The 21,564-nt window shown below is 43.8% G+C and overlaps 1 protein-coding gene across 4 annotated transcripts in view; it reads left to right on the top strand.

Annotated features, from left to right (window-relative positions):
- TTYH3 (tweety family member 3) overlaps positions 1-20,995 on the top strand; it is an 80,197-nt gene extending 59,202 nt beyond the window's left edge. The window contains exons 8-16 of one of the 4 annotated variants that reach the window (XR_015698989.1): positions 1,803-1,858; positions 3,126-3,218; positions 3,339-3,431; positions 4,200-4,336; positions 6,376-6,552; positions 7,480-7,555; positions 9,718-9,819; positions 15,255-15,580; positions 15,708-20,995. Coding sequence is in view for 2 of the 4 variants with exons in the window: in XM_087733187.1 (XP_087589313.1) it covers positions 1,803-1,858; positions 3,126-3,218; positions 3,339-3,431; positions 4,200-4,336; positions 6,376-6,552; positions 7,480-7,555; positions 9,718-9,798 (713 nt within the window). In the remaining 2 variants the exon portion in view is untranslated. Of the gene's footprint in view, positions 1-1,802; positions 1,859-3,125; positions 3,219-3,338; positions 3,432-4,199; positions 4,337-6,375; positions 6,553-7,479; positions 7,556-9,717; positions 9,820-15,254 lie in introns of all 4 variants that reach the window. The other 3 variants (XR_015698988.1, XM_087733187.1, XM_009467921.2) reach the window with 3 other exon arrangements.
- The last annotated feature ends 569 nt before the right edge of the window (positions 20,996-21,564 follow it).

Genomic DNA, 21,564 nt, shown 5'->3' with positions numbered 1-21,564 from the left:
CCGAAAGGTGCATGCAATATTTATGGGAAGCATGGCAGAGTCAGGATACAGTCAGGTCTGCTTCCTTCACAGCTCTGCTCGCTTGTGGTTGTGCGTTTTACTGACTTCTGAGTTGGGACTGATTAGAATACCTTTGCAGTCTGGAATATGCATTACTGAAAGTCACAGACAGAAGATTAAAAGGAATGGAGAAAAAGATGCTAGTGGGGAGGGAAATGCAGAGTGTATGTGTGTTTTGGGGCTTTTGTCGTCTTTACTGAGCCAACTTCATCCTTTATTTTGCTGAGCTGATGCACTCCTATTCATCTGAAGAGGAGCTATAAATGTTTGAGAAATAATCTAAAGGTATTTGGATTATACTTTTTCAGAGCTCCCTCCCTCTATAGCACTATTGAGAACAGTAGGGGAAAGCCTGATATTTGTAACTTGTGCGTGCTGGCAGTTGGTGTAGTATTATGGAGGGCTCATGAGGGCACCAGGCTGGTTTCATACACATCTGAATAAGGACAAGTAAAACTGTTTTCAAGCCTGGAAATGGGTGATGCTGCTAGCAGAGCACTGTAACGGTCATATCTGGAAGTTTTACGAGTACATCTTCACTGTACTGTGATTACCAATAGAGCTACTCAGTATTAAGACTAACTTTTGGGATGTTACCAGCAAATGATCTGAGGTCCCTTGAACAGATAGCGTGTTGCTGGTATCCTAACGCATGGTTTCTTTCCTGATCAAGTCTGCAGTATTGACTCAATACCAAAAATAACTTTTTTTGTATAAGTCAAAAGAAGGATGCAAAACAAATGACACACACTCTTTTAGTTAAAGTCTAATTAAAGCATCTAATTAAAAGCTAATTACATGCAAGTGACATCCATCAGAAAACAGACTACTATTTACTTGTTCATCCCTAGTACATGTCAGAAAGACAAGAACTTGTTTTCCATCCATTTCCTCACTTGCTTTCAAAGTGATACCATTTTTAGGAGATATTACTGAAAGTTATGATTTTCTTGAATGAAGAGGGCTTTTTTGTGTTCTTTTATAGAACAGTCTCTAAAAACAGTCTCTCCTTGAATGTGATAGAAGAATCCATAGTTGTGAAGAGGTCTTTTTTTCTTTTTTTTTTTTTTTTAAAAACACTTGAACTTGTACACTTAGGAAGCAGTACATTCAGCTTTGTTCAGTAGCATAGGGATGTTTGTTTGCGCTGTTTTTGGCCCAATGGTGTGCTTCCACAGGAATTTTTGATAGCAGCCTGTATTTATATCACCACTACTACCTCTGCTGTGCTAATGTTTTGTGGCTGGTGAACTGAATTGGCTGAAAGCTGAGTTGTCTCTTTGCTCTGTGCCCTAGGCAGCAGTCTGTACCTTTAGTTGCTTCCAGTGACTGTGGAATGGTATCCTGACGCTTGGAAGCTGCAAAAATTAAACATCTGGTTGGATGACTTCTGGGCTAAGGTCTTGTCTTATGGTTATACTGCAGACAGTGCTGACTTTGAAAAAAATAAAATAAAAACAACAACAACAACAAAACCCAAAAGCACCAAAAAACAAACCCTGCCATTCCTCCCCAAGAACCAAATCTTTCTTTTTCTCCCCAAAGGCAGGTTACATCCCTTTCTCTAGTGCCATCCATGTACTGTAATCCTACAGAGAGACAGGGAAGTATTTCCATTTATATTGCATTTTCATTTTGTGTATTGCTTTCAGAACATAACACCTCCCTTGTGGCAGTCATAAAATACTGCAAAGCTGGCACAATGTATCTAAGCATGACTTTCTTTTCTTTTGTCTTTGTAGATACTCTCCGCTATTACATTACCTGTAGTGCTGGCTACCCTAACCCTTTCCAGCAGGTAAGTGTAAGCACTCTAGCTTTCTTCACCCCTTCTCAGCATCCGGCAGGGTATAGGTTAAAGGCTTTCGATGCCAGCATGCAGCAATTTGCAAGGTGTTAGCTTTAGAGCACTCCACCTGTTGGTAAAGCTTTGGTAGCTACTTCCCAGCTGTGCAAGAGGTGGCACTGTGATTTAGTGAGCAGCTTTTTCCACCTTTGCCACTACCTGCGTAGCTTCAGGTCCAGGATGCCCTCTTAGAGGGGCCCACGTGTGATGTGGTGAGGACTGTGGCTTTGTTTGTGGTACCTCTGTTTACATGGCACTCTTCTAAGGGCAGCAATGTGGAGACAGCACCCACAATTAATGCCAGGGTGGGGAAACTACATATTTCCTGCTTTGAATCTCTTCTTGCAGGTTCTTTTGGGTTAAACAGTAGCAACACTCCACTCCCAAAATGCAGCCACTTCTGTGGGTGAGGGAGTGATTCTCACATATGCCTCTTAAATCACTTGCATGTTGAAGAGTTTGTATCCTGAAGTATAAATGTGAGTCATTATTCTTTTTTGTGGGGGCTGAGGAACAGCACCTGGGCCCATCCCAAACTTTGTCTTATGTATCAGAGGCCAGAATGAACCCACACCACCCACCATTTGGCAGACACCAGCTGCTTCACCATTTATATTTAGGATTTTTTAAGTCTTGTCTTCCTCTGTTTTAAAGGGTGGGGTAAGAACATTTCAAGCTGTGGTATGATGCACCGTTGCCATCTGTTGCATTTCTGGTTGCTCAGTATACTCTCTGACGTGCTATTGCATGTGAAATTCCCATGGATGCTTTAATGGGATGTGAAGGCTGCACCCCAATATAAACAGCTTCTAGTGTTAACATTAAGTCTTTCTCAGCCATCTGATTTAGTAGAAAAATCCAGTTGTAGTCTGTGGTGAGAACATGAGTGCTTTGTGTCTTTTCTTTCTCCTTCTTCTCTGTCCTGGAGCCAGCCCCAGCTGTGTGTATGGTTTTTGTGCGTGTGTATGTGTTTGGGGTTGTTTTTTTTCTTTTGGTTCTTCCCTTCCCCTCTTCTTTCTGTCTGTACTTCTTCCAGGTTTGTAAAAGTCAAACTTAATCCTATCACAGCAGCACCTATGTCAGTTAAGACATCCTTAACTTGTACCATTCATACAGATGCTTCAGTATTTGGGAGCAGGATTTAAGTCTTATTTCCCAGGGGCTCTGTTGGTTCATGTGGCTTGAATTGCTGAAACATTGCGTGTTTTGTGTTGAGCAGAAGCTGTCAGGAAGCCACAAGGCTCTGGTGGAAATGCAGGATGATGTTACAGAACTCATGAGGTCAGCAAGCAGAGAGCACCCCACCTCCAAGGTAACTCTCCTCAAGTTTGCTCTCCCTGTGCTTCCTGGTTTTCCTTACCCTTGTACAAAGCCCAAGATCAGCTCCTGCTAAGCCATTTCCTTGCCGTAATCACTGGCTTGTTGCTTACAGGAGTATCTTACTCGGATCCAGGAGGTTTTAAATTCAACAGAGATCAACTTGCAGCAACTGACAGCTTTAGTAGACTGTCGGAGTCTGCATTTGGTGAGTACTCAGTAACTGGGCTTGAGCTAAGAAAGAACAAAGGGGGTGTAGAGCCTGTAGCACACTGATTATTTTGGAGTTTCAAATCTCTGGTGTGCCAAAACAGTTTACAACAGCTTTTACTGATTGACTCCACCAGAAAGGAGAATGGGAATTTGGATCAAGTTAGCTTTCTGTTTAAAGATCAACATAGGAAACTAGATAACATGCCTTTATACATCTACAAGCTGCAGCCCTAAGGTTTCAGGAGTCTTCAGGGTCTTTTTTTTTTTTTTTTTTTTTCTATAGCACATAGCTTGTTGCCTTTCCTGTGGAGTGGAATGCAGTATAGCATGGCCTAACTGTTACCCTAGCTGCATCTCTGAAGGCAGAGAAACAGATAGTCCATGCTTGTGTTCTTGGGCAGTGGGACACAGTGAGGGAGGTGAGAGGCTTAATGAAAAATGTGGTATCTTAAGATGGGTGGATAAGTTTGTCTTAGCTTTTTTCTTTTTTCTTTTTTTTTCTTTCCTCTTAAACTCTTATTGTGTGGGGTTGAAAATATTCCTGCGTCTATATCCAAGTTGGGCTTTATTGAGGGGAAATAAGGGTTAAGATCAGTTATGAAAAACACTTGAGGTCCCCAAAGTTAAAATAGAAGTATGCTCTGGAAAAGGGACTACAATGTCTTAAATTGTTTCAGAGAACATAGTCCAGGGGAAGGGCTTTTGAATTAGAGCTCAATGTTAACTCTCTAGTGATCAGGAAACTCTGCTCATTTCTCTCCAGGATTACGTCCAGGCTTTGACGGGCTTTTGCTATGATGGAGTGGAAGGCCTCATCTACCTGGTTCTCTTCTCCTTTGTCACAGCCCTCATGTTCAGTTCCATTGTGTGCAGCGTCCCACACACTTGGCAGCAAAAGAGGTATAGAGGGGGTTTAGATCCTGTAGCATTGTAGAGTTCTTTCCTAATGAAGACGGGCTATTGGATTTGTGCCCATGAGCATATGGAGCTCTTTCCCATATAATCCCAAGAGTGTGAGGCATGATGCTTTATGAGCACAGGTCCAACAGGCAAAAAACTATTGGCTTTTGTTCTGGCTATGATTAAAATTTACATCTGAGCCTTATTGCACTGGGATACTACATGTGCAGAGTATTCAGTACGCTGTAGGACTATGAGTCAAGACAGAGATGAATGATTATAGCTGTAGAGAGAGGTAATGCTTGAACTATGTGCCATCTCTGTAAAGTACCTATTCTCTTGTATTGCTTTGAGGCATTTGTTCTAGTATGGGGAAGAGAATTGGAATGGGGAGCAGTTCACACTTGCCTTTCTTGGCTTTGCTCACGCTGGGGCAACTGACTTGCATAGCTAATAAAAACTGGAAACTGTCTTGCTGGCAATAGAATGGGCAGATGAGACACTTGCAAACTAGTGGCGATCATCTAACAGCAGAGTTGTTTGGAACTAGTGTTAATGATAGTAACCAGGCTGACCAGTAAGTCTTGAGCAAACCTTCGTATCACTGACTAGCTGCTGCACCACATGCAGCTATTAAACTAGCTTTGGGTTTTCTGTTTTTGCAGAAGAGTGGTAGACTGCAGCAAATTCTCTTCTGTGGTCCTGAAACATGATTTTTGTGGTCTAAGCCTAGGCTAAAGGTTCAAAGTAAAATGGAACATCCTGAACAATAGCAGGAAGCCAGAGCCCGCCAGGCCTGCCGTGCCCACAGAGAAAGCCTTGGGAAATGCGTCAGAATAGCACTTAAGAAAATGGCTGGTTTCCTTACCTCTTCCACATGCATCTGCAGAGTCGTTATCAGGAAGGGAATGGTAGTCTGCCTGTTGGAAGGAGAAAGGTTTACACAGTGTTACCTCTTGTGCTGCCTTCCATGCGGGCTGCTGCCTGCCCTGCCAACCCCAGCAGGCTCAAGCTGCTGCTGTGAACTGAAGGATTCCCTCTTGCATTCCCCGGAGCACCATTTCTTCCTCTGCCTCCCTCCGGGAGGTGGAAGATGTCATACTTATTGCCTGTAAGAGGCTGTGCAGGCTGCAATTCTCTGAACAAATCTTCAGTGCCACCTTGTGGTACAGAAGCTGCAGGTGATGTTTGGGATGTTCTAGCGATGTCCATGCTGTCGCCCCAGCAACAAAGTGCTTCCTGTAGAACTTTTTACTAGCTTTGTCAAGCGTCGCTAAAATATATTTCAAACCTTGGTGCTTCATCCCATAATTAGGGAGATAAAATAGCAGTATATATTATATAGGAGGGACAAGAGAATACTATGGGAAGGAGGGAAGGAACCAGCTGGCAAACAGCTCTGCTCTGCATCAGAATTGATTTAAAATCATGGCATTTTTGAGAGAATAAAGCCTTTAGACACAAATGTTGCAACTTGGTCTCTGTAAAGACTTCTGAGATTTTGCTAAAGCTGAAGCAGACCCTTTGTAACCAGAATGGGAGTTCAGAGAAGTCTACAGAGACTTATCCTTAAAAGCTCTTTGGGCATGGCTACATGAAATGAAAGGATACAGATTGCAGTTTTGAAGGATGCTTTCTGTGGGGTGCATGGCACTACATCCCCACTGCCTCTCTCCCTCCCTCCCTCCCTCCCTCCCTCTCTCTCTCTCTCGTGCTGTGTATTTCAGGATGTGTGTCCATCCTTTGGTTGTGTGACTGGGCAGTTGCAGAACTGTGCTGTCTGCCAAGCCCTGAGAGAAGACCATAGGGAGATTGTAAGGGATCATGCAGTGTAGAAGTCCAGATGGTGTCTGTGGGAGGTCTGAGTCACTGTGGTGTAGGCTGTGTTTGACACTGCCACCCTGAGGCATCCCAAATGGGTATAAATGTGGAGGTGTGGAAGATGGTTGGGAGGTTCCTAGGATTACCATGGTTTCCTGCAAACCCCACGTGTGGGGTAATTGTAGGGTTCTAGGAGGAACTTTTTCTCCTTCTTGCAGAAGCTCAGATGATGATGGGGAAGAAGAATCAGCTGCTCAAGGGAGTAGACAAACACACGATAATCTTTACAGAGTGCACATGCCCAGCCTCTATAGCTGTGGGAGTAGTTATGGCAGTGAGACCAGCATTCCAGCAGCAGCACACACAGTCAGCAATGCTCCCGTCACAGAGTACATGTGAGTATCCCGACAAGAAGGCTGTATTGCGACTTGTCCACGTTGCTTCACTCTGATTTCTGTTGTCGCTAAGTGCTGCAAGGCTGGCACTTTTGACCAAGCAGTAGAAAGTGATGAAGGATTTTGTCCAAAGGCATGTTTTCTGATTGGCATCCACTGGGAGAAGTGACTAGCTTAAAAGTGCTGCAGTAGAAAGAGTTGTATTAGACAGCATGCTCCAAAATGTGAACAGCATTGTCCTGCAGGATTTAGAAATCTGTCTAGAGAAAAGAAGTAGGAAAGTATTGTCTGGGCTCCTTTATTACACAATGATTCTCATCACCAGAAGACTTAATTTTCCAGACAGAGCAGTCTTACCAGCAGATTTTAAGCCTTCTATGAGACTGAGAGCCAAGACAAAACCTGCAGGCTCTGCCCTTCCGCAGTGTTTGCAGTCAGCTCTGACATCTGTTGCAGTCCAGAGCTACCTAGTCCAGGTGGGATCTTCAGAGCGTTCTCCAGAACTGCCTAACCCCAATCACACTTGAGCTACCTTCAGGGCCCATCTTTTTAGGCTGGCACATCATTTTGTTCTTACCCTTAAACTTTGTCCTCATTTTATCTCCACTTCTGCAGCTTGGCAGTTCTGACGCTGCAGGGAGGCAGATTTTCACACAGACCTATTTTTAAATCACTTGACATGAATCAGTGTGGGCCTTTCTGAGTAAGAGTGTAAAGACAGTGCTTAATCTGAGCAAAATAATGCTAGTTTTGTGCCCGTGTCTGAAAAAGGGGATCCATCTGGCCTGTAAGAAAAGCTTTGAGGGAGACTGACCTGATACAGTAGTTCTGGGGGTGCATATGCTCTGTCCCATGTCATCATCAGAGACCTTCCCCAGAGAAGCATGGCACATACCCCCTGTTACCATGTGTGTCTTCCTTTCCTAGGAGCCAGAATGCAAATTTCCAGAACCCCCGTTGCGAGAATACCCCGCTCATTGGCCGGGAGTCCCCACCTCCCTCAGTAAGTCTCTCTTTACTGCTCCTCTCTGCTTCAGCAACTTTGGGGAATACATGTTTACCACTCCTGTATACTCTCAAGGGAGCTGATTGTGAAGCCAAACACAGGATCTGGCCCATAAATGGCAGCAATTTGAATAGACAAGCCATGTCTCATGTGCCATGGAGAATAAAACCCTGTTATGCTACTTTGGACATCGCACATAAAAAGAATAAAACTTAATCTGTTAACACTGGTAATCCTATGGGCCCAGTCCTGGCACCACTGAAATGCATGATTATCTTGGTGGGTGACTTCAGCAGGATGATTCACTTGCATGCAGCGTACTTGCTATCTGTGGCATTGGTTCCTCAAGTTTCTTTTTAAACTTGTTAAAACAGTAAATTCAGAGTTATTGCTGAACCTCTCTCCTTAATCTGCCCTAAAGAGATGGTAGGATGAAACCTGTATTATTTTTTTGTTGAGATTTTTTTTAAATCTTTCTTTCACAACTGTTTTACTTTTTTTAGAATCTATTTTTGTATTTAATTTCCTATGGAGGAAAAGAAAAAACTTTCATGGAAGGTTTTGGTATTTGGAGTGGCCTGATAGCCATTTCTGTATGCTGGATTAAACATGGGCTTGCCTTCATGTCTGTGTAAGAACTAGATGAATCTTGCCCTCCTTCACTGGATCCTGTAAGCCTTGCTTGCACCAGAACTTGAAGAACATGACATCGTAGTACTCACTGACTTGGCGGTGTGATTACAGAGGATGAGTAGTAGCATGCTTAATAATCAACCAGTCTTCAGGTATAGGTAAAGAAAATACACTCTGTGGTGCATGGTTCAAATTCATGGGAAGGGGAGGAAGAGAAGGTTGGAGGATGAAGGAGTAGGAATTGTGGTGGAAAAGAGGACATCACATTCATGTTTTCACTTCAAAAGGACCAGTTCATCTTGCTGTAGAGAAAGTGGAAAAGTGGAGAGTTGATCCTTGTCTTTGTACTTGGCCAGACCTCTTTCAACCTTCACAAAGAATTTTTCCTGATTCCTGGTGGTACTCCAATCGCAAGCTCTGGTAGCATTATCTGCTCTCAGCAACAAGATGGTCCTCAGAAGAAGAGCTGATGTGCCGCACACAGTACAGTGTGGCAAATGCTTTACCGCTGGTGTTTCGTGTTGCAGGAAGAGCACTGTCCCTCTGGTATTGCCAAGGCATATGTTTGTTCAGTGTCTGTAGACCAAGGTCCTGCTTCCCCGTCCTCAACAGCTCTTCTGCTTCAGAGAAAGCGCACTCCTTTCCACAGGGGCTTTAGTTACGCCAGAAGTTCCCTGGTTCTTCAGTAGCTGTTTGCATTAATACCCTGAGGGGGAATCTGACTCCCGGTGCCTTAGGCTGGTTTCTGAGAGTAGATAAAGATGAGATTTTCTTTTTTTTTTTTCTTTTTTTTTTTTTTTTTCAGAGTAACTGGGCTTGGCAGCTGTTGATACGGGCTATAGGGAAGCGCAGGAGCTGGGGGAGGAGGAGAGTGCAGTGCTGCACCTATAGATAAAGGGATCTTCTCCCTAGACAAGGCAAGGAACAGGCTATAGGATAAATGTATTTTCTGGAGGGATGTAGTAGATGCGCAGTGGAGAGAAGAAAAATACTGTCGACTCTCATCTTGGCAAGCAGCAAGGAAGAGGGCTTTTCTGGGATTTTTTGTATTTGCAGCTCTACATAGCAGGTGGCTGAGACCATACTGAGGCAGAATAAATTGTAACTTTTTGTAGCAAATCACCTGTGGGAGGGGAGAGATGAAAAGGGAATACCAATGTACATGTCCCTGCCTCTTTTTGGGAGGGAGGAGAGGGGGTTAACCACCCAAATAGGTTATGTCCAGTGGGTGGACAGAGCGGGTATATTCCATTTAGCTTTCTGTGAACAGATGGTGAAAACTAAGATGTGATGATCCTACTGCATTGTTTGTCCGTTACTTTTCCTGGCTTTTTTGTTTGTTTGTTTGTTTTTTTCCCTTCTCTCATTCCTTCTGTTTTCTCCTTCTTGCCACAGGGCTATTCCCTTAGGGTTGTAGAGCCCACCTTGTCGCTGACACACACCACAGCGTTTCACTTGCTTGCACTGTGTTTTTCATGCACGTTGAGGCTGCACTCTCTTTTTCTCTCTTTCTTGCGTCATCACAGTTGTATTTGGCTGCCATGGACAGTAGCAGCCATATGAGCTGGCAGCTTAAGCCCTCGGACAGTGCACGGACATACTGGTAACAGCGCCCGCAAATGGAACAGGTACTGGAAAAAAGGTCCTTCTTGCTCAACCCCTTCTCCGCTCCCAACCACTCCCTTCATCCCTGCACTGTTTATCCCAGGCCAGTGCCTTTTATTTCTTCACATTCCTTCCCTCTGCACCTCCCACCCCATTCCCTCCTGCCAAGGGTTAAAATTAAAATCAGTTTTGCTCTGGTGCAGACTCAAGGAGCAGTATCAACCTTGCAAAGGCTTCTGGTGCACATTGTGAGGGTTATAGTCGCCCATGCCTCACAAAGGCTAACTCACAGCAGCTTCAACTCAAGAGTCCACACTTGAGAACAGCTTGAACACTTAGTACTGAGTGCTGCTCAAATGTAGAACTAACCTTGCCCTCCAAACACAGGATACAAGTTCTCCCATCACAAGAAGCCATTTTCTAGAAGTAAAGAGAACCAATCTATCAGCTTTTCAGTTGGGACTGGTTGTCTTAATTCAGCTTTCGGCTTCCCTTGAGCTGTTCTTTTTGTCTTGGCTGGTCATAACAGCATGTGCCCAAAACCACTGGTACTTACCTGCCACAAGCTTTAAGCTCCTCAGTAGGATTTTTAATTTCTTGAAAGATCCTAGCTGGTAATGGTGGCCTGTCCTGAAGAGTTACTTCATTGCCCGTTAGATCTGTGTGCAGCTTCTCCTTTTATCCTTGCATTTAAAGTCAGAAAGGAGCAAGTTTAAGAAAAAAAAAAATCCCTAAGGGTCCAGACATAAGCACTAAGATCTGTTTCATTCTATTTCAAAACCTTTTACTGTTTTGTTTGTTCTGTGTGTCCAAATCATCCCATCCATGTCCCACAGGCTCTGTGAACAGGGCCCTCCTAGCACCAGTTCACTGTCTGAATTCCTAATGGGCTGTGGTTGCTGATGTTCTCCGAGATAGCCAGTGTTTCTTTCCTTGCAGTGGTCCGTGACAAAGCCATGGGCCTACAGAAAGAGTAGGTGGTCTGCATTAGGCCTTGTAGTTTTTTAGCTTGGTTGAATATAGGGTATAATGAGAGCTACCAGGCAACTCATCTGGTATGGAGGACAGTGCTCCTTCAAGGGAACTGCAGTCGCACAGTAACTGGAAGGTGTTGGTTCCGTTGGAACAGAGGCCTGTTGCTTTTGGCTCATGCAATCAATGACCCTTCTCTTACATTCTGTTCCCAGAAATACATGTTCATAAAGCTGCTGTTCCTTCTTTTTTGCTGTTCTTGTTGAGACTTTTGTCAGCCTTGCATTGGATTCCTTTCTGTCATGTTGCTGCTTGGTCTGCATTCTTGCTGCCTCTTGCCATGTGTCTGCCTGCCGTGTGACATGCTGCGAAGGGTGCTGTCTGAACCGGGTGTCTTGATGCCCTCTGCCATGGTGCATGAATGCCAACAGACTTGTCTTGAAGCATGGTCCTAGCACCCTTGAAAGGGTCACAACTTTCTTCTGTCTTATGTCTTGCAAAGACTGCTCTGGGGTGTCAGCTTATGGTGGTTTTTCTGCTTTTTGGTTCCTGCAGGTGGTATTGTAGCAATGTTAGATGGGTCTACTCCATGAAATAAAATATTGCCTGTGGGGGCGGAAATTCTAGTGTCTTCATTCTGGACTTGAAATCTCCTCTGGGCTGAAACATCACCTGATCTCAATCTGCACTGTCTTCTGTTTACCTAAGGTCACACCCAGAGTTTAATGTGGCTCTCTGCAGGGCTAAGAAAAAGGCATTGCATTCTTTCAAAGACTTTAAAAACAAACAAAATGAACAGAAGCTCTGTTCTTTTGACTTGAGAAAACTTAAGTCCCTTTGAATTCAGAACCCACTGGCTGGAATTGGCCGTTTCCCTGCATCTTGTACCTCCCATACATAATGATACCAAACCCTGTGTGTTTACTGTGCTCTAGTTATTTGAGAGGTGGGTCAACCTTTAAGAACTTGAATCCAGAAGTTTTGGTCTTTATTGGATTACCTGAATAACTCAGGAAATCAAAGTCAGGGTAGCTGAAGAGAGATACATGTGGTTTTTTAACCACAAATAGTAAATGGTTTATACCTGGAGTCATGGTTTCATATGGTAAGTGATCTTCCAGCATAGCTCAGGTAGCTGTGAGGTACTCATGGTCTGCACAGTTCACAGGAGTTGGTAGAATTTATGGTCTCTAAAATTAACTGATTATTCCCATTTTTATTTTTTTTTTGCCACCAGTGATTCCTTTGTACACAGGCTATACACGTTAAGCACCTAACTAGTATGTGCTGGCAAACCATACCTATGAAAGTTTATACCCTCAGCAAGGCTGAATGTGAAAGAGGGTGTTGTTTTTTTTTTTCCTTTGGAGAAATAAAAAAATAAACTTGTGTGCAATCAGCCGTGTTTGTCCTAGCTGACTGGTAAGTGACTGAGAGGTGTGCTATATTGAATAGCACAAGCCACCAGGAGAAACGGTAATAAGAAGTCTTTTAGGTATTCTTTTTACGGTAGTCAACAGTGAAGGTATGGGTTGAAACTTGTCCTCCGTGCTGTTTTTGAAAGGGTAAATGAGGGTGTATAGGCACATGGGTACTTCCAGCGAGAGTACTGGAAGAATGTGCATGTTCTTTAACCTTCTATGAAAGCTCCTCTTTAAAGGAAACTAAATGCAACTGTATACCTTATAGCTGTGTCAGGCACTGAATCCAGGTTACCTCAGAGCAGAGTCCAAGACCTCCTTAGCTCTGAATTGTGCTCAGGCTCTAAGTCTTTGGAATTACTTTTTAAAGGAGCTAAAGACTTAGTTATTTTAACTATGGAAAATATAGTTTGGTTTCATATCCTTGTGACTGGCAAGTGTCTGCTGATACATCTTCATCTGCTGGCCTGTCCAGATGTTTGGATCTGTGTATTCCACAGCATCTTAGCAGAGGATGCACTGAAGGACTTGGATGAGGGACTACTGTCAACAGCATGTGGAGCAAAGCATTCGTACACGGAGTGTACATGCAGTGGCTGAAGATCCAGTGCACGCCGATAGAGCTGTGCTGGTTATCAGAGGTGTGCAGTGGAGTGCTAGCTCTCTACTTCCAGGTTTCAATCATACTTATCATGGTCATTAAAAATACAGTTTAACAGAAGGAGTAACTGGTTCAAACTGTAATGGGAAAAGGTACAAAGGCACAAAAATCCTGAGTTAAGGAGAGAACATCAGCCCTAACTCTGACTACTCTGAGTCTTGATTTGTTCCTTGTGGTGGATTGCAGGTAGGTTTGAATGTAAAATGCCCTCTGCTTGACTGTCCAAATCTCGTGTTCCTGATTACTTTGTTTTAGTGACACTTAAACAACTGTGGGGTGTTTTCTTGGTGGAGCAAGGAGTGAATTCTTTTTGACTTCTCCCTCCCTGATGGGTGTACTTTGTACATCCTTCAAATGCAGTTCGTCAAGTGGCCCTTCTTGATTTTTTAATGCTCTAAAGAAAGTTGATGTTGCATGTTGTGTGCTGAACCTATATGACTTGTCCAGGAAGATGCACAATAACCTTCCATGATCTGAGATTTTTTTTCTAAATACTTCTTACAAAACCTTAGCACCTGGAAGTTCTCTGTTCACACTCATCTCCTGTCAGATGTCACCATACAGAATACAAATGAAAAATGACCAATCAAATGCATTTTTCCTTCGAAGACCCTCTTCTTAACATGATGTTTGGCTGGTAATTTCAGCATTGCACTTACCTGAAACATGCCCTACTTACTCTATGAGAAAATTCTTTGCCTTCTAAGCCTCTCTGAGCCTGTTGGGTTAGTTTTAATAATGCCCTAAACTTTATTTCTGAAACAGTAATCGTATCTAATAAACTCTATAGAATATAGTCCTTAAACTGGCTCAGCTTGGTATTTTCTACCTTTTTCCTTCTCACTGACAAAAAATGCATCTTAAAAAGAGAAAGAACAGATGTACCCTTTGTCTTCTAAATATAGATGCCATTTCTGGGACAGAGTTTTATATTAAGATCCATGTTCTGCAGAAAGTTTTCCAATTATGGAAGACACTAAAAGATGAGTGTGCAAATAAGCCACAGGTGTCTTCATCCTGTGCCAATGGGGTCCGCTCTGCCAAAGGAGCAAATTCTCTCTTCTATTGTGCAGAGGTTTAGCCTGGGTCAGTCTTTGAAGGAAAACTGATAAAATACTGTTAATTCTCTGAAAACCCCTTTGGACAGCTGAGCTTTTGAGAGCCTAAAGAAGCCTCATAATGTTCTTTCCCAGTGGGCAAGATAAATCATACCTCCTGGTGTGGAACTGCCTTTCAGTTGTCTCTTTGCCAGCTTAACCAGCTATTTTATGTGGTTCAGTTTTAAAGGTGATAAAAAGTCAGTAAGCTGAAGAGCACTCTTGGGAAGTAAGATGTGGGTATTATAGAATTATTCAAGCTCCAGCTAGTATAAAAAGAGGAATAAAATGTCTGTCCTCATTGCTTGGTTGTTAGTATCATGGTAGCAGAATCCCAGAAGCAGTAATGTGGTCATGATGAAGGCATTGAACACATTGGCATAAAGAGGCAAAGTCTTTTGTTCTTACTGCTGGGTGTTATTTACATGCTTTTCAGCTCGTTATTCAAAGCTGAATGGCATATGTTACCTCAGTAGCTTCTGGGAGCTGTTTTGGATTACCTTGCTTAGAATAAAAAAGAAAATAAGAAAAAAAAAAAACACACACACACACACCCCAACCAAAACGACATCTCATCTTTCTGACTTTCTCTTCTCACCTCCAAGCTGGAGTCTTGTCTACTGCTGCATGGTATGCAGGTTGGATCCCAAGCCACAGTGGATTATTACCCATCTGATACATGTTAGCTAATATCATCTTGTTTGATGGCAGCCTGTTTCCAGCCTGACAGGGTCTCTTCTTTCTTGGGCATAAATTGTTCAGAGATTCATTCTTCCAGACTTTTCTTTCAAACTGCCCATCTGTGATGCATGCAGTCTTCTGATGCCCTCATTGCCATAAAATGCAATGCAAAAATGCAGTGTACACCCATATTCTTTTCAACCTCCTTTTCTGGCACAGTTGAAAGCAACAACATGACTAAGATGAAGGTGTGAGGTGGGTTTTTACATCTGCATATTTTCCATTTCCCTCTCTTCTCCCAAGCGAAGTATGGCATATTTCAACTCAATGACTATTGGATTTCCTTCTCTGTAGAGAGCTTGGATAAATCATTAGCCCATCTGCACTGACGTGGCCAGCATCCTTGCAGCAGGCTCACATTATGTTACTCAGACTTGACTATGCAGTGGCTTGTGAAACTTTCCTTGTCAGACCAAGCCAGCAGCAGCTCTTTGATATGCTTGCTGTAAATACAGACCATTTTATGCTGGGAGGTGGTCATAATCTGTGGTTCCGTGTTTACATTAGTCATTCTGACTGACTTTTCTGTTTTGTTTGTTTTGTTTTTTTGTCTTGTCTTCCTCCAGTACACCTCCAGCATGAGAGCCAAATACCTCGCCACCAACCAACCTCGTCCAGATGCTGGCAGTGTGCATTAAAATGAAAAAGCAAAAGCAAAAAAACAAAACCCACACATGCAGTCAGACTAAACAGTGTGCCAACTGCTGTGCCCCTGTGCTGTCCTCGTAGAACAATCCTGCTGTTCTGCCCAAAATCCAGTGCAGCTCCTTCTGTTTCTCCAGGCCAGACCACCCCTCCAACCTGGTACCTGCCCACTGGAGTGGAAGCCCCTTTTGAATTTAAGCCTTCACCTTGTTGTACCTGATGTGCAAGAGAGAACAAGCATGTGCAGGCAAGCAACTGAGAGCACCCAGGCAAGAAATGGGGTCCACCTGCCTGGGGCCAACTTTATCAGAGTAGCTTATCAGAAAAAGTTGGTGAATATCTTCTGCCCCCTTTTTTCCCCTTCTGTTCCCCAGAGGGACTCAGTGAAAGATGGTGGTAGATCTTCTTCACTTCTGCAGTGGGATCAGCAGTCTGTCAAACACTGAAGAAGCAGAGGCTTGATGTCTGTGACTAGCGCACAACGAGGGAAAGCTGAGTCAGTGCACAATACAGCGTTTTGGGAGTCCTCTGGTCTGGTGCCCTGTGTGAAGGAGGAGGGGAAACCCCTGTCTCATGGTGTCACTGGATATCCACTGTAATTTGAGAGCCTGGGGCTCTTCTAGAGCAAACCATTCCAGTACCCTGGTTAACTTTTTTTTAAAAAAAACTCCATTAAGAAAATGCCTTTTTCTTTCCCACTATATCTAGCATGTGAATTCTCAAGGAGGAGCAGGGGGGTCCCAGCACCAGTCAAATACCCTGTCCATTGCTCTGAACCTGACCTCTCTGCTCCATCAGGGAAGCCCAGGTACTTGCAGATGGCGTGCTGGGTGCTGCCTTTAGAAGGCTGACACACAGATCAAACAGGAGCCAGCCACCCACTTGGTGCCAAATTTTTCCAGGAAAAGACTTGTAAGACTTTATGGGGGGGGTATTTTTGCACTAAAGCATTTCAGCTCTCTGATGCTAGATCTTACGAGACAGTCAGCTTGCAAAAGCAAGAGACTGGAAGCACCAATGGATTTATAGCAAATGCAAGCTCTCCCTGCAGGAGTGACCTGTGAACTCTGCTGGACTCTTTATTTTCTTTTTTTTTTTTTTTTAAATCATAATTTACAGCACAGGGTTGCTGAACTGGCATTGAAGGAAGTTGGTTTGTTTTTGTTTTTTTTTTCCAAGCCTCAGTCCTAACAAACTCACAAGATCGTCAGTGTATCTTCTTCTGTGTTCGAGAATCAGAAACCCAAATGACATCTGGAGAACATTGTGACTGTCAGAACAGGTTTTTATTTTATACTATTTTATTTCATTTTGTTTTTCAAGGCATGTTGCTAACCACTATCTGACCATATTGAGGCATGTGTAAAGAGGTTTTTCTAGACATGAGGCAGAACAAGGCTTGCAAAGGGGCAGCTGGGTGCCTGCAGAGGGCAACATCCTCCATTGGTGCTGTACTTTCCACTGAAGAGCAGTGCTCTGAAGGGCACTGACGGCTTCCTGCTGGAAGAGGAGACTGCCTCCTGGGAGGTACCCTCGAGTACTGCCCTTTCAGTGGGGTAACTATGATGTTCCTTTTTGTCTTTTTACCTCTGAGCAGGGGCATCTTAGTGTAGCTGCTGAGCATTATATTAAATAGCTGGCAGAGTAAATAAAGTGGGAAACGTCTCTCAAACTGGAGTTGAGCCATTGGCAGAGGCAGTTAGTCTTCACCTCAGTGATGTTCAGACTCAATGTCTGTTTACCCCACGTTTGCTGTACAGGGCACAGAATCTACCAATCTGCCTTTACTCAAGTCAGTTGCCTTCTTGCAGTGAGATAGGAATTGCTCCTGGCAGGTAGCTAACTAGGATGATGGTATCTGCTGTAAAATGGTACCAGCTCTGTGGAAGAGCAAGCTTTGAGACTCCTCTTAAGATAGAAACCACTAATAGACTGCAAAAGCTGTAGGCCAGCTATTACCACTCAAAGGAGTGAGGGAGACGGGGAGGAGGCACCACCATGCAGACAGGAAGAGAAGGTTTTGGAGAAAACTTCACACTTCACCGTAAATCTCTGGAAGCAGGATTTTCTTGCTCAGGACTGATTATGCCCTTTCAGACACATTTGATGGGCTTCACACTGAAACATACCTCTCTGTTATCAAATAACAAGGGCAGGGAACTGTAGTCACAAGTGGTATGGAGGGACACTGTGGCTCATGAGCACCAGGTTTTCCATCCTGTCTTAAAGCCTACCAGGAGACCCGGGTGTGCAAGCAAGTGGCATGGTTAGCTTGCAGAGCCCAAAGCATGCAACTGCTATCTGGGGGGCACTGAACCTTCCCCTCGCTCTGAAGAAAGAAGCAAGAGCCATATAATTCTTACTAAGACTGAGTTGTTCTGCCATCATCTCTCCTTGCAAGGATGTGCTCGAATTGCTACTTACACTATCAATTTTAGGGGAGCTGCCCTAAAATCTGTGGCCTGGTCCTACTCATTGAAGGCAAGTGTTTTGAAGGCTGGCGGGTGTGGGGAACCCTGTGAAAGCAAGTGCTTCTGTATATTGACTTTTCTGTATACAGAATGCATGCTAAACATGCGTGTGACTGCCCTTTGGGTTGGATCTAAAATGTCACAGGGTTATTGTCCGTGCCAGCAGGGATAACAGGGGAGCGAGCCTATGCCTTTTTGTTTGCAGCATCTCATGGAGCAGCCACCTTGACCTGCTTCCTTCCAAGGTTTGGCGTAGCCACTCATAACACCCAGAACAACTTCTGACAATGTTTGGGGTTTGCAGCAAGGCACGGATGTGGAGATATGTGCTCTGTGACTTCAAAATGTAACTGGAAAGAATGTCATGGAGATAACATTTTGCTCTCTGGAGGCCAGCATAACGTGACTGCAGTGTGAGCTGTGTACCTTTGTCCAGCCAGCACTTCCTTTACTTGACATGGATATTGCACTTTTGTAAAGCATCCTGGAACTCTGCTGCCCCGCTGCATGCTGTGCAGAGCGCTGGATAGGAAACACAGACAAATGGGTTTCTTTTGGTTTGTTGTTATTATTACTACTTTTTTTTTTTTTTTTTTTTTTTACTGTGACCTTGAGCAACAGCGTGGCATTTCTGCAGGCTGGTCTGAACGGGTCTGCTGAAGAACAGATGGCCTTTGCCTATTCTTATGGCTGCGACGTAATCAGCCTCATCCATATGGTCACATTTTGTCTGAGGAGTGGACTTTCAAAAGCCAAGATCTCCCAGACTCTGTGCCTCCCTCTCGGGTGAACAGCAGGTGCTATCTGGCGAAGACTCATCTGTTCTAGATGGCATTCATGGTTGAGGGAGTCCAAACTCTTCAAGCTGTAGGAGGTAAAGCTGTAGAGACTTCTCTCTCTTCCCTTGTGTGTCTCTGTTTTTAATGTGACAAAATGCCAAGGCCATATCACTTGGTGTGTCCCATCTGACCTTATTGGAACTGGTTGCTAGCAAAAGGGTCCAGAATTCAGGGGAGATGAGATTTGGCCTCTGGACACCTCACTGACTGCAAAACAGAAGGCAGCTTGTCCAGTTGAAGGTGACTGCATCGGTGAAGACACTTCATGTTACTTTTTCAGAAGCACAAATGTGGTCATTGGCTTGTCTGGTTGGCTTGGTTTATTTCCACTGCATCATCATGTGTGAATGACACTTTCTTTTGGAACTGAGAACTCTTCCAAGCACACAAACATCTCCACAATGTGAAATGTAAATAGCATGTTGGACTCTTGTGTCCAGTGTTCAAGACTGCATTGTAATTGTAAAGGAAATCGAATCAAGACTTGGCTGTGAATTTCTTGTGCTGTCTTGGGAATATAACTGTAGTGTTTGTATCCTGTATGTATTATTAAACTGAGTTCATTTTATGTGCTGATAAAAGGGTTCAAGCTAAGATTTTTAGCGTGCATCCATGTATCCAAATGTGAAGGATGGAGTGCTCCCTTCCCCTCCTGTCCTTTTTAAGTTTTCTCCATTTGATAGGTGTTAATTTTCCGTGTACAGTCATCTCAGCCAAGATGCAAGGATGTTCATTTGAGTGGTTTGAGGGGGACACAGTGCATGGGGTTTTAAATGATCCTAAGGTAGATTTCCATAGCAGTTCCCTGAAAATACATGAAAAGTTTGACCTTTCTGAGAGTAAACCATTTCTCAGGGGGCTGCTCAGCCATTGCTCATGAGAGCTTTGGGTGCTGCAGGGTGATAGCAGACAGGAGTGAGTGGATACCGATAAGAGCAAAGTACAGGTACCTGTCTGGATAAACCCGTGCTTCACTTCTGGTCCCGCCTTCTCTTCCTTCTAGCAGCAACTGAAATACCATGCTGAGCCCTTTGAAGAAGAGAGAGGTGTCTTGGCTGATTGATTCTAGCCACCCCACCTGATTCAGGAGTAGATGAGGTGGGTGGGTTTTCCTTTAGCTAGGGAGAGGAGCTGTCTTTGAAGTACTTCCTACCTGGGGACCAAGGAGAAGCCAGGGTCTTCCCCAACTCAACAAGTCTGTTAGTGTAACTCAGTGAACATCTCTGGGTGGGAGGGGAAAAGCCCTCCAGGGAGATACCAGGGAGTAGATGTAATGCCTTGAGAGAAGAGACCTGACAAGACTTAATCTGTACCCTTAACCAGGTGGCTTCTTTTGTCACAGCCTACTCTCCTTTTCTAGAAATTATTTGTGTGCATGCTATGGATGGCTTCCCTAGTCATTCCAGGAGGCCCAGCAGAAGTGTGGGATGTTTTTGGTAGCAGTTCCTAGATGGCTAGCAAGTGATCTGTGTTTTTGGGGGGGAGTGGAATCTCCTGCCAAGCCGTGATGGTGAGTGTGTTGCCCAGCTGGGAGAGAAGGGATGGGTTACTGGTGGCCTGGAGCTCCCAGGTGCTCACCCAGCCCCTGTGGCTGCATGCATGAACAAAAAGTGGAACATAAATTGATGTACAACCAGAAAGTTCAAAATATTCCTTTCCTAAAGAGGATAACTGTAGCATGAAGCTCTTAGGTGCTCTGCGTATTTGATACCACATTGCTCCTCACTATGCAATTCCCAACTCCTTCCTTCCTGTTCCTCCTCTAATTTCACACCAAGACTTCTCCAGTGGCCTCTGCCCCAGAGGCCACTGAAGTCCCAGAAAAGCTTCATTTCTTTCATTGTCCTCTGCATTGGGTCCAGCTGCCCAGCCGTCACGTCGCGTGCCTCAGGTCCCTTGTTAACGGGAGGCCCCATGAGTTTTGTTCACATCATTCAGAGGGAAGTTTATTTTCTTGGACACTGTGCACAGAAACCTAATGGTGAACATGTACCTGGCCTTTTTGTAACTTTTCTGTTTTTTCTTCTTAACCATAATGGTTGTATATCATACCACTTTATATACATATATAATATATAAATATATATAATTTTTTTTAAAACTTTGGACCTGCTAGTTTCTTTCAAGTGTTCCTGCACTTACCCAAAATGTTTTTAAATTGTGAGGGTTAAAGAGGATTGAGCCCATTTTTGTATCTTTACTTTTAATTCTGTAGTTCTATTGATCGTAATGTAGCCATTTTTTACTGTAACTTTTTGGTTTGCAAATACTAAACAAAAAACCTAAATGTAATTTCTGTGGTTTCTATTCAGCTTGGGTTTCATGTTTTAAAAATAAACGATTTAAAGCCACTGTTCCTATTTATTGATTCTTATTTTCTCTCTTTTTTTTTTCTTTGTTCATAGACCTGCGTGAATTTTTGTTACCTTTCATATATTGTGGTAGATCCATGAAGTGAGTATGGGTAATAGAGCCATAAAGTCTAATAGCTAGTAGAGGGTGGAAGGAATGGGAATGCGAGTGCCCTGTACTATAGAAACCAAATTATTAGTGTCAGTCCTGTGATGTGAGATGAAGTGTGTGCACAGGTGTTAGCAGGGCTGCTTTCTTCCTTTGCCTGTAGGTCTCGGCCTGATGTGGTTGCTGTTAGAAATAATAAACTTTGGGATTTCTAATCCAATTTGAAGACTGGACTGTTAAAATTGAATTGGAGAGCTTCAAAAGAACCTCTGAAGAAAAGTGATCGATACGGACATTTCCTTCAGGGGAAGTTGCACTAATCCTGCTTTAGAAACGATGTGGCTTTTACACCTCCTGTGTGGTTGCAGCTGGAGGCCTGGGAGGGCGAGGTTTGGTGGGGGAGCCTGGATGGGGGCATGGAGCCGGGCTGGTGCCTGCTGCTCATAGCGGGGACCTGTGGG

This window comes from Nipponia nippon, unplaced genomic scaffold (assembly GCF_047370975.1).
Source record: "Nipponia nippon isolate SJK-2023a ecotype South Korea unplaced genomic scaffold, ASM4737097v1 scaffold_5, whole genome shotgun sequence".
NCBI classification, from domain to species: domain Eukaryota; kingdom Metazoa; phylum Chordata; class Aves; order Pelecaniformes; family Threskiornithidae; genus Nipponia; species Nipponia nippon.
This window is presented reverse-complemented; position numbering and strand designations above follow the sequence as displayed.